We start from the raw sequence: 19,593 nt of genomic DNA, 5'->3' as shown, positions 1-19,593 counted from the left end.
CTCTGAGCATGGCGAACAATGAGGGCTGATGAGAAGCCAAGGACAATGGCACGGGGTTTTGAACCTATGTAATGTGCTGGCTTTGTGGGAGCCTAGCCAGTTTGGATGTTCACCTTCCTAGACATGGACGGAGAGGGGAGGACCTAGGACTTACCACAGGGCAGGGAACCCTGACTGCTCTTTGGACTGGAGAGGGAGGGGGAGAGGAGTGGGGCAAGGAGGAGAAGGGTGGGAGGAGGGGGAGAAGGGTGGGAGGAGGGTGAGGGAAATGGGAGGCTGGGAGGAGGTGGAAACTTGTTTTTTTTTCTCCTTTTCTCAATAAAAAAAATGGGAAAAAATGAGACTGAAATTCTCTGTTGTTAATTTTTTCAAATAAAAGTCTTAAAGATAGTTCATGCTATCTGTAATAGGATACAACAGGTCTCCAAATGAATAAAAGACCACTCTTGTCTTTTAAAAATTGGCTATTTATGTCCTCTTTTATTGAAAATGTAGGCATCCTCCTGAGTGCAAAGGTTCTAAGAACACAGGCTTTAATTGGGACAAAATGTCTAGAGGATTTAGGTAGGTGATTATTTATAGAGGACTGATAAAACTGGACCCAATTAAAATACAGGATTAGGCACCAGAGAAAAACAGCATCAGATGTCTCCTGAGTCACTTGAAAGTGTGGCTATGGTGATTAAGATAATGGAATAGAGCGGATAGCACATGGGTAGTCTCTATCATCTGAAATATGTGGCAGGTTCCTGCATGGACCTCAGGATAATTCTCTGTGAATTAACATCTCAAACCAATCATTCTTTCTCTCTCTCTCTCTCTCTCTCTCTCTCTCTCTCTCTCTCTCTCGCTTTTCCTTTTTCTCCCCTCATCCCCCTTCGCCTTTTCTCTCTCTCCATCTCTTTCCTCTACATTTTGATATGCTCATCTATGAGAGATACTGAAAGAAGAGAATGAAATCATCCCTTTTTAAAACCAAAAACAGACATGTAAAGTTTGATTGCTAAGGATTGCAACAAGGAATTAGGTCTTTGAATATCCATTAACCATAACATCGAGACCAATACCAGCATGCTCTGTGCTCAAAAACCGCATTAAAACCCAAATGGCACTTTTCAGTTTCATGGGTTTTTAAAAAAAAATTTAAGTCTTTCAACTCATTTTTTTTAGTTTTTTTTTGCAGATAAAAAATATGTAAAAATGTATATTATGAATTACACTTTGAAGTGTTAAATCAAGTGAACCCTTTGGGTAAATATTTTGCTGTAACCTCCTCAGAGCACACTTGACATCATTGTTTCTCAGACTGTAGATCAAAGGATTTAGTGCTGGAGATAACACAGTATAGATCACAGAAAAAAAAAAAGCCTGTCTGTGATTGAAGGTTCTTCTGCAGGAGCTTTCAGAAATACAAAGCAAGTAGTAGCAATAAAAATAGTGAAAACCATAAGGTGTGGTAGGGTGGGTCTCGCAGGTTAATGGGTCCATTTGGTAGGAGTGATGGTGCAGTAGTATTGCCGGGAGGATTCTTACCTGCTAACTGGCTGATGGGGTTCAGGTGGGAGGTAGAAAGGCATGGGGATTAGGGTCTAGGGATTGGGTTAGTTTAGCTGGGACCTCAGTCACTCACCTCTTTGTCCAATTGGTGCAGGCATAGCTGTGTCTCTAGGGGCTGTTGCTCTTGTAGGGGAAATTTGGTCAGGGAAAGGTTATGGGTTTTCTATTTCTTACTTTTTATGTTGCAGAATACTCTATATTTTACATATCCCTCCAAAAATATTTAATTTTATATCTATTATTTTAGAAAAATACTAAATCTGAATATTATATATAGACATATATCTGTAATTTTTTTTAAATCAATGCTTGCTCATTAGCTCTAGCTTCTTTTTTTTTATTTTTTTATTGAGAAAAGGAGGAAAAAAAAGTTTCCACCTCCTCCCAGCCTCCCATTTCCCTCCTCCTCCTCCCAACCTTCTCCCCCTCCTCCCACCCTTCTCCCTCTCCCCTCACTCCTCTCTCCCTCCCTCTCCAGTCCAAAGAGCAGTCAGGGTTCCCTGCCCTGTGGTAAGTCCTAGGTCCTCCCCTCTCCGTCCATGTCTAGGAAGGTGAACATCCAAACTGGCTAGGCTCCCACAAAGCCAGCACATTACGTAGGTTCAAAACCCCGTGCCATTGTCCTTGGCTTCTCATCAGCCCTCATTGTTCGCCATGCTCAGAGAGTCCAGTTTTATCCCATGCTTTTTCAGTCACAGTCCAGCTGGCCTTGGTGAGCTCCCAATAGATCAGCTCCACTGTCTCAGTGGGTAGGGGCACCCCTCGTGGTCCCGACTTCTTTGCTCATGTTCTCCCTTCTTCTGCTCCTCATTGAAACCTTGGAAGCTCAGTCCAGTGCTCCAGTGTGGGTCTCTGTCTCTATCTCCATCCATCACCAGATGAAGGTTCTATGATGATATGCAAGATATTTGTCAGTATTGCTATAGGATAGGGTCATTTCAGGTTCCCTATCCTCAGCTGCTCAAGGAACTAACTGGGGATCTTGGCTTGGGCATCTGGGAGCCACTCTAGGTTCAAGTCTCTTGACAACTCTAAGGTGGCTCCCTTAACTAAGAATTGTGCTTCCGTGCTCCCCTATCTAACCTTCCTTTATCCCAATCCTCCTGTTTCCCCAAGTTCCCCCCATTCTCCCCTTCTCCCTTTTCTCTCCCCATCTCCCCTTACCCCCATCCCACCCCACCCCCAAGATCCCAATTTTCTCCCAGGCAATTTTGTCTACTTCCCATAGCCAAGATGACAACTATATGTTTTTCCTTTGGTTCACCTTCTTACTTAGCTTCTTTGGGATCACCAATTGTAGACTCCGTGACCCTTATTTATGGCTAGAAACCAATTATGAGTGAGTACATCCCATATTCATCTTTTTGGGTCTGGGTTACCTCACTCAGGATAGTGTTTTCTATTTCCATCCATTTGCATGCAAAATTCGCGAAGTCATTGTAGTACAGTCATAGAGTACAGCGTAGTACTCTAATGTGTATATATTCCACAATTTCTTCATCCATTCTTCCATTGAAGGGCATCTAGGTTGTTTCCAGTTCTGGCTATTACAAATAATACTGCTATGAACATAGTTGAACAAATGCTCTTGTCATATGATAGAGCATCTCTTGGGTATATTCCCAGGAGTGGTATTGCTGGGTCCAGGGGTAGGTTGATCCCGAATTTCCTGAGAATCTGAAACACCGATTTCCAAAGTGGTTGCACAAGATTGCATTCCCACCAGCAATGGATGAGGGTACCCGTTCCTCCACAGCATCTCCAGCAAAGGCTATCATTGGAGTTTTTTATTTTAGCCATTCTGACAGGTGTAAGATGATATCTCAAAGTTGTTTTGATTTGCATTTCCCTGATCGCTAAGGAGGTTGAGCATGACCTTAAGTGTCTTTTGGCCATTTGAACTTCCTCTGCTGAGAATTCTCTATTCAGTTCAGTGCCCCATTTTTTAATTGGGTTAATTAGCATTTTAAAGTCTAATTTCCTGAGTTCTCTATATATTTTGGAGATCAGACCTTTGTCTGTTGTGGGGTTGGTGAGGATCTTCTCCCAGTCAGTAGGTTGCCTTTTTGTCTTGGTGACAGTGTCCTTTGCTTTACAGAAGCTTCTCAGTTTCAGTAGGTCCCATTTATTCAATGTTGCCCTTAATGTCTGTGCTGTTGGGGTTACACATAGGAAGTGATCTCCTGTGCCCATCTCCTGTAGGGTACTTCCCACTTTCTCTTCTATCAGGTTAAATGTGTTGTGACGGATAGTGAGGTCTTTAATCCATTTGGACTTGAGTTTTCTGCATGGTGATAGATATGGGTCTATTTTCATTCTTCTACAGGTTGACATCCAGTTATGCCAGCACCATTTGTTGAAGATGCTTTCTTTCTTCCATTGTATACTTTTGGCTCCTTTATCAAAAATGAGGTGTTCATAGGTTTGTGGGTCAAAATTCGGGTCTTCTACACAATTCCATTGGTCGACTTCTCTGTTTTTATGCCAGTACCACACTGTTTTCATTACTGTAGCTCTGTAATAGAGTTTGAAGTCAGGGATGGTAATGCTCCAGCAGATCCTTTATTGTATAGGATTGTTTTGGCTATCCTGGGTTTTTTGTTTTTCCATATAAAGTTGATTATTGTCCTCTCAAGATCTGTGAAGAATTTTGAAGGGACCTTGATGAGGATTGCATTGAATCTATAAATTGCCTTTGGTAGGATTGCCATTTGTACTATGTTGATTCTCCCAATCCAAGAGCAAGGGAGGTCCTTCCATTTTCTGTTATACTCCTCAGTTTCTTTCTTCAATGCCTTAAAGTTCTTGTCAAATAGATCTTTCATTTCCTTGGTTAGAGTTACCCCAAGATATTTTATGCTGTTTGTGGCTATCGTGAATGGTGAAGCTTCTCTGATTTCCCTCTCTGCTTCCATATCCTTTGTGTATAAGAGGGCGAATGATTTTTTGGAGTTGATCTTGTATCCTACCACATTGCTAAAGCTGTTTATCAGCTGTAAAAGTTCTTTGGTGGACTTTTGGGGGTCGCTTATGTACACTATCATATCATCTGCAAATAACGAAAGTTTCACTTCTTCCTTTCTAATTCAAATCCCCTTGATCCCCTTATGTTGTCTTATTGCTATTGCTAGAACTTCAAGTACTATAATGAAGAGGTATGGCGAGAGTGGACAGCCTTGTCGTGTTCCTGAGTTTAGTGGGATGGCTTTAAGTTTCTCTCCATTTAATTTGATGTTAGCTGTCGGCTTGCTGTATATACCTTTTATTATATTTAGGCATGACCCTTGTATCCCTAAACGCTCCAATACTTTTATCATAAAGGGATGTTGAATTTTGTCAAATGCTTTTTCAGCATCTAATGAAATGATCATATGGTTTCTTTCTTTCAGTTTATTTATATGCTGGATTACATTGATAGATTTTCATATGTTGAACCAGCCGTGCATCCCTGGGATGAAGCCTACTTGATCATAATGGATAATTTTTCTAATGTGTTCTTGGATACGGTTTGCCAGTATTTTGTTGCGGATTTTTGCATTGATGTTCATGAGTGAGATTGGCCTATAATTTTCTTTCTTGGTTGAGTCTTTGTGCGGTTTTGGTATCAGGGTAACTGTAGCTGCATAAAAGGAATTTGGCAATGCCTCTTCTGTTTCTATATTGTGAAATACATTAGGGAGTATAGGTATTAGTTCTTCTTGGAAGTTCTGTAAGAATTCCGCATTGAAGCCATCTGGTACTGGGCTTTTTTTGGTAGGGAGGTTTTTGATAACCTCTTCTAATTCTTCGCAACTAACAGGTCTATTTAGGTTGTTCACCTGGTCCTGCTTTAACTTTGGTATATGGTATTTATCTAAAAAAGTGTCCATTTCCTTTACATTTTCCAGTTTTGTGGCATATAGGCTTTTGTAGTAAGATCTAATGATTCTCTGAATTTCCTCTGTGTCTGTGGTTATGTCCCCCTTTTCATTTCTGATCTTATTAATTTGCAAATTCTCTCTCTGCCGTTTGATTAGTTTGGATAGGGGTTTATCAATCTTGTTGATTTTCTCCACGACCAGCTTTTTGTTTCATTGATTTTTTGGATTGTTTTCTGTGTTTCTATTTTGTTGATTTCAGCCCTCAGTTTGATTATTTCCAGTCTTCTACTCCTCCTAGGTGAGTCTGCTTCTTTTTTTTCTAGATCTTTCAGGTGGGCTGTTAAGTCTCCAATGTGAGCTTTCTCTGTTTTCTTTAAGTGGGCACTTAGTGCTATGAGCTTTCCTCTTAGGACTGCTTTTCATAGTGTCCCATAAGTTTAAGTATGTTGTTTCTTCATTTTCATTTAATTCAAGGAAGACTTTAATTTCTTTCTTAATTTCTTCCTTAATCCAGGAATGGTTCAGTAGTTGACTGTTCAGTTTCCATGAGTTTGTAGGCTTTCTGGGGGTAGGATTGTTGTTGAATTCTAACTTTAATCCATGGTGATCTGATAAGACAAAGGTGGTTACTAATATTTTTTTGTAACTGTGGATGTTTGCTTTGTTACCGACTATGTGGTCGATTATTTCTAGGGTATCATTCACTGATTTATTCAATTCTTCCAACTTTCTGTTATATTTCTCATCCATTTCTATAAGGGCATTTTTTACATGCTGTTTAAGGGCATCGATCACTTTCATGAAGTCAATCTTTTCTACTTCTTCTTGATTAAGGTGTTCATGTCCTCCCGTTGTGAGTTCGCTGGTTTCTGGTGGTTTTATGTTGCTTTTCAGCTTGTTGGGCGAATTCTTGCCTTGGCGTCTGCCCATCTCTTCTTCCAAATGCTCCCTTATGGATCTTCTTTTACTGGATCAGGTCTCCTTACCTACCCAACGCTGGCTCTCCCCAACATTGGCTTTCCTGGCGCCAAGAGATCAGGTCTCTGTGCTGGTTGGGCAGGTCGCAAAGAAAGCGCCTACCCTGCTTGGTGCAGGCAGGCAATAGAAACAAAGGGACTCCTGCCCGCTTGGGTGCCCCGAGGATTCGGACCCAGTGCCCAGACAGTCTGGGCTGGGTGATGTTATGTGCCGAAAGAGGACAGTGGGGCCGAATTGGGGAGGGTTCTGGATGGGAGCTGGGTGGGCTAGGAAGAAAGAGGCGGTATGCAGGGAGTGGAGGCCCTGCAGAGAGCCCAAGAAGGATAGGGGGCCAAGGAACCTCTGAGCTCCCCTTCCCAGGCTGGTGCCATGGGGCCAGAAACTCACCCCAATGCTGTCTCTCCTGGCGCCAAGAGATCAGGCCTCCGTTCTGGTGGGCAGGTCGCAAACAAAGCGCCTACCCTGCTTGGTGCAGGCAGGCGATAGAAACAAAGGGACTCCTGCCTGCTTGGGTGCCCCGAGGAATCGGACCCAGTGCCCTATATCTGTAATTTTAGACATATACAGATACACACAGAGAGAGAGAGAGAGAGAGTATGATTTATTTAAGTACAATTATTTGTCTAAGAGAAAATACATTAGAATTTCAAATAGACTGAAAAGATGAATCAATTGGTAAGATTATTTCCTTACAAGTAAACCTTGATTATCTTAAGTTGTGTTTTGTTTTTCAGGTTTTTATTATAGTGATGATAAAATAACTAATAACATGAATATGTGGCAAGAGTCCTTAGAGAAATTTTCTGCATATAATTTAATATTTACTAAAAACTAAAATAACCTTTTTCATTATAATTTAGAGTATATGTGTTTGGTTTAATATAATCCTGGGAAAAGTGTGAGCCATGTTTTACATGATCTATTCTGGTGTATTTTCAGGGGACTGATCAGTTCTTCCTATAAAAAGCACCAATTCTTATAACTAATTAAGAGAAAAGTAAATAATAAGTAAGGCTATTCATAAAGGTTTTCCCTTGGGTAATCTTAAGGTTGTAGCCAAGTGCCTTAAAGATCTATCAGAGCCCTTTGGATCACACAGTGCTTCAAAGGAAATCTAAGCAAAATTTATAAGACGGTAAATGATTTTCTTTTTTTTTTTTTTTTATTTTTTTAAATTTATTTATTTATTAAGGATTTCTGCCTCGTCCCCACAACCGCTTCCCATTTCCCTCCCCCTCCCCCGATCAATTCCCCCTCCCTCATCTGCTCGAAGAGCAATCAGGGTTCCCTGACCTGTGGGAAGCCCAAGGACTGCCCACCTCTATCCAGGTCTCGTAAGGTGAGCATCCAAACTGCCTAGGCTCCCACAAAGCCAGTACGTGCAGTAGGATCAAAAACCCACTGCAATTGTTCTTGAATTCTCAGTATTCCTCATTGTCCGCTATGTTCAGCTAGTCCGGATTTATCCCATGTTTTTTCAGACCTAGGCCAGCTGGCCATGGTGAGATCCCAATAGAACATCCCCATTGTCTTAGTGTGTGGGTGCACCCCTCGTGGTCCTGAGTTCCTTGCTCGTGCTCCGTCTCCTTCTGCTCCTGATTTGGACCTTGAGATTTCTGTCCGGTGCTCCCGTGTGGGTCTCTGTCTCTGTCTCCTTTCATCGCCTGATGAAGGTTAATATTCCTGAGGATGCCTATGTGTTTGTCTTTGGATTCACCTTCTTATTTAGCTTCTCTAGGAACATGAATTATAAGCTCAATGTCCTTTATTTATGGCTAGAAACCAAATATGAGTGAGTACATCCCATGTTCCTCTTTTTGGGTCTGGCTTACCTCACTCAGGATAGTGTTTTCTATTTCCATCCATTTGTATGCAAAATTCAAGAAGTCCTTGTTTTTTACTGCTGAGTAATACTCTAATATGTATATATTCCATACTTTCTTCATCCATTCTTCCGTTGAAGGGCATCTAGGTTGTTTCCAGGTTCTGGCTATTACAAACAATGCTGCCATGAACATAGTTGAGCATATACTTTTGTTGTATGATAGGGCCTCTCTTGGGTATATTCCCAAGAGTGGTATTGCTGGATCCAGGGGTAGGTTGATCCCGAATTTCCTGAGAAACCGAAACACTGCTTTCCAGAGTGGTTGCACAAGTTTGCATTCCCACCAGCAATGGGTGAGTGTACCCCTTTCTCCACAACCTCTCCAGCAAAGGCTATCATTGGTGTTTTTTATTTTCGCCATTCTGACAGGTGTAAGGTGGTATCTTAAAGTTGTCTTGATTTGCATTTCCCTGATCGCTAAGGAAGTTGAGCATGACCTTAAGTGTCTTTTGGCCATTTGGAGTTCTTCTGTTGAGAATTCTCTGTTCAGATCAGTGCCCCACTTTATAATTGGGTTGATTAGCCTTTTACGGTCTAGTTTCTTGAGTTCTTTATATATTTTGGAGATCAAACCTTTGTCAGTAGCAGGGTTGGTGAAGATCTTCTCCCAGTCAGTGGGTTGTCTTTTTGTCTTAGTGACAGTGTCCTTTGCTTTACAGAAGCTTCTCAGCCTCAGGGAGTCCCATTTATTCAATGATGCCCTTAGTGTCTGTGCTGCTGGGGTTATACATAGGAAGTGGTCTCCTGTGCCCATGTGCTGTAGAGTACTTCCCACTTTCTCTTCTATCAGGTTCAGTGTGTTCGGACTGATATTGAGGTCTTTAATCCATTTGGATTTGAGTTTTGTGCATGGTGATAGATATGGATCTATTTTCATTCTTCTACAGATTGACATCCAGTTTTGCCAGCACCATTTGTTGAAGATGCTCTCTTTTTTCCATTGTATACTTTTAGCTCCTTTATCGAAGATCAGGTGTTCATAGGTTTGTGGGTTAATGTCAGGGTCTTCTATTCGATTCCATTGGTCAACTTCTCTGTTTTTATGCCAATACCAAGCTGTTTTCAATACTGTAGCTCTGTAATAGAGTTTGAAGTCAGGGATGGTAATGCCTCCAGACAATCCTTTATTGTATAAGATTGTTTTGGCTATCCTGGGTTTTTTGTTTTTCCATATAAAGTTGATTATTGTCTTCTCCAGATCTGTGAAGAATTTTGATGGGATTTTGATGGGGATTGCATTGAATCTATAGATTGCTTTTGGTAGAATTGCCATTTTTACTATGTTGATCCTCCCAATCCAAGAGCAAGGGAGGTCTTTCCATTTTCTGGTGTCTTCTTCAATTTCTTTCTTCAAAGACTTATAGTTCTTGTCAAGTAGATCTTTCACTTCCTTGGTCAGGGTTACCCCAAGGTATTTTATGCTATTTGTGGCTATCGTGAAAGGTGATGCTTCTCTGATTTCCCTCTCTGCTTCCTTATCCTTAGTGTATAGGAAGGCAACTGATTTTTTGGAGTTGATCTTGTATCCTGCCACATTACTAAAGCTGTTTATCAGCTGTAGGAGTTCTTTGGTAGAATTTTTGGGGTCGCTTATGTACACTATCATATCATCTGCAAATAACGAAAGCTTAACTTCTTCCTTTCCAATACGAATCCCCTTGATCTCCTTATGTTGTCTTATTGCTATTGCTAGAATTTCAAGCACTATATTGAAGAGGTATGGAGAGAGTGGACATCCTTGTCGTGTTCCTGATTTAAGTGGGATGGCTTTGAGTTTTTCTCCGTTTAATTTAATGTTAGCTGTTGGCTTGCTGTAAATAGCTTTTATTATATTTAGGTAGGACCCTTGTATCCCTATTCTCTCCAAGACCTTTATCATAAAGGGGTGTTGAATTTTGTCGAATGCTTTTTCAGCATCTAGTGAAATGATCATATGGTTTTTTTCTTTCAGTTTATTTATATGGTGGATTACATTGATAGATTTGCGTATGTTGAACCAGCCCTGCATCTCTGGGATGAAGCCTACTTGATCATAATGGATAATTTTTCTTATGTGTTCTTGGATTCGGTTTGCCAGTATTTTATTGAAAATTTTTGCGTCGATGTTCATGAGTGAGATCGGTCTGTAATTCTCTTTCTTGGTTGGGTCTTTTTGTGGTTTTGGTATCAGGGTAACTGTAGCTTCATAAAAGGAATTTGGCAATGACTCTTCTGATTCTATATTGTGAAATACATTAAGGAGTATAGGTATTAGTTCTTCTTGGAAGTTCTGGTAGAATTCTGCATTGAAACCATCTGGTCCTGGGCTTTTTTTCGAAGGGAGATTTTTGATAACCATTTCTAATTCTTCGCGAGAAACCGGTCTATTTAGATCATTCACCTGGTCTTGGTTTAGCTTTGCTATGTGGTACTTATTTAAAAAAATGTCCATTTCTTTTGTATTTTCCAGTTTTGTGGCATACAGGCTTTTGTAGTAAGATCTAATGATACTCTGAATTTCCTCTGTGTCTGTGGTTATGTCCCCCTTTTCATTTCTGATCTTATTTATTTGCGTGTTCTCTCTCTGTCGTTTAATTAGTTTGGATAGGGGTTTGTCGATCTTGTTGATTTTCTCCAAGAACCAGCTTTTTGTTTCATTGATTCTTTGGACTGTTTTCTGTGTTTCTATTTTGTTGATTTCAGCCCTCAGTTTTATTATTTCCAGTCTTCTACTTCTCCTGGGCGCGTCTGCTTCTTTTTTTTCTAGAGCTTTCAGGTGTGTTGTTAATTCCCCAATGTATGCATTCTCCGTTTTCTTTAAGTGGGCACTTAGTGCTATGAACTTTCCTCTTAGCACTGCTTTCATTGTGTCCCATAGGTTTGAGTATGTTGTCCCTTTATTTTCATTAAATTCAAGGAAGACTTTAATTTCTTTCTTGATTTCTTCCTTGACCCAGGTGTGGTTCAGTAGTTGACTGTTCAGTTTCCATGAGTTTGTCGGTTTTTTGGGGGCAGCGTGGTTGTTGCCTTCTAATTTTAATCCGTGATGATCTGATAAGACACAGGTGGACACTGATATTTTTTTGTATCTGTGGAGGTTTCCTTTGTTTCCGAGTATGTGGTCAATTTTTGAGAAGGTTCCATGTGCTGCAGAGAAGAAGGTATATTCTTTCCTATTTGGGTGGAATGTTCTATAGATGTCTGTTAAGTCCATTTGCTTCATTACCTCCAATAATTCTCTTAATTCTCTATTAGGTTTCTGTCTGATTGACCTGTCCCTTGGAGAGAGAGGTGTGTTGAAGTCTCCTACTACTAGTGTGTGTGGTTTGATGTCTGCCTTGAGTTCTAGTAATATTTCTTTTACATAAGTAGGTGCTTTTATATTGGGGGCGTATATATTCAGGATTGAGACCTCCTCCTGATGAATTGTTCCTGTTATGAGTATAAAGTGACCATCTCGGTCTCTTCTGATTGATTTTAGTTTGAAGTCAGTTTTGTTAGAAATTAGTATGGCCACACCTGCTTTTTTCTTAGGACCATTTGCTTGAAACACCTTTTCCCAACCCTTTACTCTGAGTAGGTGCCTGTCTTTGTGGTTGAGATGTGTTTCTTGCAAACAGCAGAATGTTGGATCCTGTTTTCGTATCCAATCTTTTAGCCTGTGCTTTTTTATAGGTGAATTGAGCCCATTAATATTAAGTGATATTAATGACCAGTGGTTGTTTACTCCGGTTATTCTTATTGCTTTTGGTAGTAGAGATTGTCTCCCTTTTTTGAGATGTGCTCGTGAAGGGTCATTAGATGCCTGGGTTATTGTAGGCAGTGTTGGCAGTGTTGGATTCCTTGGGTTGCGATTTTCCTTCTATTACTTTCTGTAGGGCTGGATTTGTGGCTACGTATTGTTTAAATTTGTTCTTATCCTGGAATGTTTTGTTTTCTCCATTGATAATGAATGATAGCTTGGCTGGGTATAGTAGTTTGGGTTTGCATCCATGGTCTCTTAGCTTCTGCAGAACCTCTATCCAGGACCTTCTGGCTTTCATAGTTTCCATCGAGAAGTCAGGTGTAAGTCTGATCGGTTTACCTTTATAAGTTACTTGCCCTTTTTCTTTTGCAGCTCTTAATATTTTTTCTTTAACCTGTATATTTTGTGTTTTGATTATTATATGGCGAGGAGATGTTTTTCTTTGATCCAGTCTGTTTGGTGTTCTGTATGCTTCTTGAATATTTAAGTGAATATCTTTCTTTAAGTTGGGAAAGTTTTCTTCCATAATTTTGTTGAAAATATTTTCTGGGCCTTTGAGCTGTGACTCTTCTCCTTCTTCTATTCCTATTATTCTTAGGTTTGGTTTTTTTATTGTGTCCCATAGTTCCTGAATGTTTTGTGTTGAGAATTTGTTGGCTTTGCTGTTTTCTTTGATCTGTTCGTTTATTTTCTCTATGGTGTCCTCAGCATCTGAGAGTCTTTCTTCTAGCTCTTGTGTTCTATTGATTATGCTTGTTTCTGTAGACTCTGCTCGTTGGCCTAGATTTTCCATATCCAGCTGGTCCTCAGTTTGTATTTTCTTCTTTGCCTTCATTTCAGTTTTCAATTCTTGAACTGTTTCCATTACCTGTTTGATGGTTTTTTCTTGGTTTCCCAGGGTATCATGTACGTATTTACTCATTTCTTCAAACTTTTTGTTATACTTCTCATCCATTTCTATAAGGGCATTTTTTACATGTTGTTTAAGGGACTCTATTATCTTCATAAAGTCGATTTTTTCCATTTCTTCTGTGTTAGGTTGTTCAAATACTTCTGTTGTAAGATCATTGGGTTCTGATGTTTTCATGTTGTTTTTCGGATTATTGGGAGAATTCTTGCCTTGGCGCCTGCCCATCTCCTCCTATTGATCCTATCCAATGGGTCCTTTAAAAACCGGATCAGGTTTCCCTGCTGGCCAAGGGCTCCGCTTACAAAATGCCCTCACTCTCTTTCGTGGTTCCTGCTGCAGGCCAAGAACCCTCTCACCCCTCTGAAGGATCTTCAGGACAGGACCAGGCTCCCCTTGTGCCAGTGACCTGGCCAACCAAAGGCCTACCTCTTTGATTCGATTGTAGTAGGGCGATCTGCTCTCCTTATTGCACGCCTGTTCCCGCCGCTTGGGTCTGCCTCTGCGCCGGTCCCCGAAAGCCTCTTCCTGTATGCGGTGTTGCGCCGCCGCCGCTCCGCCGCGTCTGGCCGCCGCCTCTCCGCCGCGTCTGGCCGCCGCCGCTCCGCCTCTGTGCGTCTGGCCGCCGCCGCTCCGCCTCTGTGCGTCTGGTAAATGATTTTCTTATTTGCTTTATTCTGTACTAGAAAATGATTACAACTTTGGATAGACTTTTGAATCTTTTCAGGTGCCTAAATCATAACTAGATGTTATGATTACAGAGTTTGCAAATCTTTAGTTGATCCATCAATAATCCAGATGCTAAGGTCTATAAGAAATTTTGACTCCTCATTTGGACCTCTTGGAAAATCTTCCTATGAAATTGAATGACTAATCCCTTTGCCAGGAATCTGAGGCATCTGAATTGCTTTAAAGTACATATTGCAAATTTCTGGTGATAAAATATTAAAATACATTGCTCTGAATAAACGATTATATTATATATAATATATAATATATAAAAGATATTATGAGAATTAGAATAGTTATCAAAAAGCAATGCAAATTATAACTGATTTCTTCACTATTTTTTAATTTTTTCCATCTTTCTTCTTCCTGATGGTTACAATGAGCTGGCAAACATCATCACAATTCTTAGTTCCCAGCCACACTTCCTTCCTGCTTACCACTGCTTTTTCTGAAATGATCTAAACAAGACTTACCTTTATTTTATAGTAGAACTATTCTTTTAGAGTATCTTCTGTGGCAATATCTGTCCTGTTCAATTGTCCTCTGCATTTGGTATGAATTGAAAGCCTTTAAAGAAAATTTAGCAGCCACATAGCTAATCTATAAACTTTGGTATGTCACTGTCATAGGATTTGTTTTTGTGTACTATTTTGACCTCCTCCTTCGGCAAATAAGCTTTCCACTGCCCCACAAAATTCTTTATTTTTGTCACTACCATTTAGTACCATGTGTAATATATGTAACATTGTATCTTTTTTTTCAATGATACTAGTCTATACCTAAACCTAAGTAACCAGTAATATACCAATATAAATTATATAAAATATCATAGTATACTGGATCTTACTAAAAGCTATTTTCAGAAAATATGATGTGATAAGAGAAATATGGGGGAACTAAAGAAGGAAGTATTTTGATGGATTCATTTTTCAAGACTCCTTTATAAACAAAACACCATGACATCCTGACATGTCTCTACTACAAATGTGTGTAGCTGAACAACTCAAATTTTTAAATTATATCCTTTCTTTAAGATATATCTAATATTTTTATTTCCTGTGTATTTATGGGATTTATTTGCATTTGTTTTTGTGTTCATTTGTGCCTGTCTGGAGCCTACAGACAATTCAATAGGTGTTAGGAACTGGAGTTACAGTCAATTTTGCGCCATCAACTAGGTCTTGGAAGCTGAAATAACAGTTTTCAGTGGCTGGGCCAAGTTTCCTGCCTCTCACTTTTTTCTTTAATTTTCTCTTCTCATTTGTTTTTAATTTCTGAGAATATAATTCGATTACAATATTTCTCTTTTATCTTACCTTATTCCAAAGCCACACATATGACTCTACTCTTTCTGTCAAATCCATAGCCTCTTTTTTGTTGTTGTTGCTTTGTTTTACTAAGAGATTTTGTAATGTATTTGTGAATAATAGTGAATAATCTCGCAATGTGTGCTCTTCACCAGGAAAGCAACCTCTCCCATTTTCCAGGAGGCCCCAACTTTCATCTCTTAACAAAGTCAGTGATATATTCAGTATTTTAGGATTGGATCAGTTTAAGATGGTATAAATACTGAACAAAAACTATGTTCATATGACCTTGTTTACATTCACGAAGACAGGGATATATGTTTGTATATAGTATTTTAGACTATTTAATATAACAATAACTGAGAGTTATAACTACAACACTTGGCTACTTTTACACATAAATGCAATGTGATAGATAATATTATTTTCTTAAGCAAGGGCACTTGCTTTGCTTTGCTTTGGAAATCTTAGGCCACATGAAGCCTCACTTTAGAGAGTTTTAGAAAATCAGGTGTGGTTAATCACCACAGAAAATAAACAAAAATCAAATGTGAAAGTTAGGGAAAGAGGCTGATAATATAAACATATAAGGTAACCAAGTATTTTAAAATAGTAAGAAGAGCTCAAAGATTACAGGAATGAATTATAAGAGCTATGGATTCTCAAGCACTTTTTTTCAAATTGTGGCCTGGTTGTTAGTTATCTCTCTTATCAACATACAGAATTTTATCTGTAAGCAGAAATTTGATGAGGCTGAATTGAGGATGATCCTTATTTGATTAAGCTCATTTGCATTACAAGGAGTTTACGTATTAGACAAGTAATCTGGAGACAAATTGGTCCCTAGGAGATGACTGTTTCTGCTTATGGGGCACTGGCTCACCTTTGAGGGATTTGTGAGGAGAAAGCTTCTCTTCAATAAAGATTTAGCCAACGAATGTAAGCATCCATGTGCTATTCAAAGGGTCCCGAACACATTGTCAATGGTGGAATTTGGCAATCTCTTTAAAGTATTACAGGTACAAGAAAGACACTAACTTTGTTGAACAACTTTGAATGGTAAATGTGGCTATGAAAAGTTGAGCAGAGATCTCACCCAAGATTAAGACGAAGGAAACAAAATACAGAAGGGAGAGAATCTAAGGTTTTATCCTGTTGTTTCTTGCACACTAGATTACTGCAGTTTCAGGTGAAGAGCCATTTCTATTAGGAAAAGCACCATATATTTCTGTTATGATTTTTCTCAAATTTGTGACAAAGCATGGTACAATAAATTGGTATAAATGATAACTCAATAAAATTTATGTAATAAGGGAAAGTATCACTTTATGGAAAGATCAGATGTGGACTATTAAAAATAGGGAACAACCTATGTAGTGTCCTGGATCCATTTTTGTACATCAGTGTAAATATTTGAGACTGTATCAATTTTTGTTCATTTATCATACTTGACAGGTCATTTGAAAAATATATTATGCCCAATCTCACGAGAATAACAGGATTCATCCTTACGGGGCTTTCAGACACCCAGGAGCTACAGACTGTCTGTGGAGTATTCTTCCTGGTAGTGTACCTAACAATCCTGATGAGTAACTTCCTTATCGTCACTCTCATCACCCTGGATCTGAAGCTCCAAACACCCATGTACTTCTTCCTGAAGAATTTGTCCTTGTTTGACATCTTCTTTGTGTCTGTCCCAATCCCAAGTTTCTTTGTCAACAGTCTAACTCACAACAATTTTATTTCCATTCCTGGCTGTGCCTTCCAGATACTTTTTATGACTTCTTTTTCAGCAAGTGAGACAATTGTCCTGACTGCCATGTCCTATGACCGCTATGTTGCCATCTGCTGTCCCCTTCACTATGAGGTCATTATGAGTAGTCGAACCTGTATGCTGATGGTGGGTATTTCCTGGGCTACTGGAGCACTCTTTGGAGCCATATATACAGCTGGAACATTTTCCATGCCTTTCTGTGGCTCCAATGTGATCCCACAGTTTTTCTGTGATGTCCCCTCATTGCTAAGGATTTCATGCTCTGAAACACTTGCGGTCGTTTATTCAAGTCTTGGAATTGGAGTTTGTGTAGGCTTGTCTTGTTTCATCTGTGTTGTGATCTCTTACTTTCACATTTTCTCCACTGTGCTTAAGATTCCTACTACTAAGGGTCAGTCCAAAGCATTTGCCACATGTGTTCCCCACCTCACTGTTTTCACTATTTTCATTGCTGCTGCTTGCTTTGTCTATCTGAAGGCTCCCTCAGATGTACCGTCAGTCACAGACAAGCTTTTTTCCGTTCTCTACACTGTATTACCTCCAGCTCTCAATCCTTTGATCTACAGCCTGAGGAACAGGGATATCAAGAGTACTCTGAGGAGGTTACTTCAAAATCTCTGCCCAAGGGGTTCACTTCATTTAACACTTCAAATTATCTGTCAGTGGTATAGTGCCTCACAAGTTACAAGAAAGTTTTTATAATTTTTGACTTTAGAAAGACAAGTGTGGATACTCATGCTTTTCCTTAAAAATACACATTCAAAATAAGGCTAATACTACCTATGATCAGAAAATTAAGTTATATCTGGCTTGCTTCTGCTCTTCTATGATAAAACTGTCATCATTTGGGGAATATAACTTCCTAAAAGTTTTAGTCTTTTTTTTGTAGTAATTTTCAGTATCTGTCAATTGATACTTCTTATCTGGTTCATTTAGAAACAAAATTAATAACCACCACAACCAAAAAATTTAGATGGTGAAAGTATATGATCAATCACACAGTAAACACATGATTTCTCTGTTAGTCTTTCTTCTGTTTGAAAAAAAACAAACAGTCAGGATTCGAAGCCATAAGCCCAGCGCATTCTGGAGATTTAACTCAAGCCTCAAAGTATTTTTAATGCGAAGACAAACTTGGAGAATGATTATATAAGACAAGTTCTAAAAGAGAAATCGTAGCCAAGCAGATTGAAAGTGCTATCAGAGGGACACGGGAGAGACAGACACTTGTGTGACTATTTTTCTACAGTTTCTCCTGACAGATCTCCTTATAGATGACGGAAGGCTGGCTTTTGAGTCTAAGGAAGACAATATATTCCTTAAATAACCTTACAAGTTCTCGAGAGTCTAAAGAACACAAGTCCCTTTCTGTTATTACAGAAGTGTTAAACAAGGGTTGGGGAGAAAGATTCTCTGACAATCCTTAGAGCCTGGATGTGATCTATAAATCTATTTGAACTTCATGCATTCAGCAGCAGGACTGCAGTTTCTGTGAGTTTTCACCAAAACTGGATATGAAAACATTTTGTTGATGCAACTGCTTTTGAGTCCTCCAGGCTGCTGTAAGTAAGTAATCCCAATAAGCACATTAACTCAAAAAGTTGAATTTGCATAGAATTGCTTTGGTTGTCTGCCTGGTATGCATAGGTGTTGTTTCTCCACAGGATATGTTAGCATAGCAATGGGCAAGGTGTGTTTGTCAGCCTGCCTGTAGTCCAGTAAAGCATTCCATGTAACTGCATGAATATCATTGTTCTATCATCTGCTACAAAGAAGATATGGAACCAAATAAAATTATAATAGAAATCACATGTTTATGAAAAATTTCTCTAGATGAATTTCCTAATAAACCAAGCAGTGTTTTAATTAATGCAGTTTCTGTGTGCTTATTGTGGGTCTGGGAAGCTAGGAACAAACAAGCAGCCTCTGCCTACAAAGTACAATGATAATAAATACAGTTTGTAAGAAAGTGACCCTAATATGTTTCACTCCACTTCAAACTGTACATGATTTTGGTTAATTGCAACTCAATGTATTTTGAAGACCTAATTTACAACAAAAAAAGGAGACAAACAAGACACATCACAACAGATACACCCATTGACATTAACTAATTTATATAGAGAAAATAATTCTACCTGCCCTAACATGGTCCCCACAAATCACTCTCTCCATGGTTTTATGTTCAGACCTCAGATGTTTTTATTATACAGATAAATTTTTATTTGCTAAAATTTTGTTTCTGGTTATTGATTAGTTAATTGATGAGGCCAAGAATGTGGAAAGTCCTCTCTTTCCTTGCCAAACTTCCACACAAAATCTGTGATCTTGATTAAAACACTCTTGTCTATTTCTACATGACTGAGAAGAGCCTAAGCACACATTTGAGAAATTTTGGTCCTAAATGAAATGTCCTGGTAAGCCAAATTTAATTTTCTTTTCTTTTTTTTTTAAAGGTTTATTTATTTATTATGTATAGTGTTCTGTCTGTCTGCATGCTTGCTGGCCAGAAGAGGGCACCAGATCTCATTACAGATGGTTGTGAGCCACCATGTGGTTGCTGGGAATTGAACTCAGAACCTCTGAAAGAGCAGTCAGTGCTCTTAACCTCTGAGCCATCTCTCCAGCCCCAAATTTAATTTTCTAGTTTCTGGTTTTTTTTCTTTTGTCTTGTCTGCCTTTTCTTGTCACACATTATGGCCTCTTTTCTCTGGGTTTAAGCTCAAATAACATTAATTGTAAGCATACACAATGGTGCCAGAACCCATTGCCTTATAAAACTTCTGGTGCAAGGGAAAAAGATGAAAAGGATGTTCAGGAAACATCAAAATAGGGTACAAAGTCCTCTCAACCATAGGTGACATGTAACAAA

General features: G+C 39.2%; 1 protein-coding gene across 1 annotated transcript; it reads left to right on the top strand.

Annotated features, from left to right (window-relative positions):
* Positions 1-16,421: 16,421 nt before the first annotated feature.
* On the top strand, positions 16,422-17,423 carry LOC121453569 (olfactory receptor 14A2-like). Its single transcript, XM_041660437.1, has one exon. It carries the CDS (start codon positions 16,422-16,424, stop codon positions 17,421-17,423), a length of 1,002 nt encoding a protein of 333 aa, XP_041516371.1.
* Positions 17,424-19,593: the final 2,170 nt, after the last annotated feature.

This window comes from Microtus oregoni, unplaced genomic scaffold (assembly GCF_018167655.1).
Source record: "Microtus oregoni isolate MIOR12 unplaced genomic scaffold, Mior012 000000F_ref0000247, whole genome shotgun sequence".
In the NCBI taxonomy this organism is placed as follows: Eukaryota; Metazoa; Chordata; class Mammalia; order Rodentia; family Cricetidae; genus Microtus; species Microtus oregoni.
The sequence above is the reverse complement of the archived record's forward strand: the minus strand, read 5'-3'. Positions and strand labels throughout refer to the sequence as shown.

What these genes read in the sequence shown, in the direction of transcription:
- LOC121453569 (XM_041660437.1), top strand. Translation starts at nt 16,422, where the DNA reads ATGCCCAATCTCACGAGAATAACAGGATTCATCCTTACGGGGCTTTCA.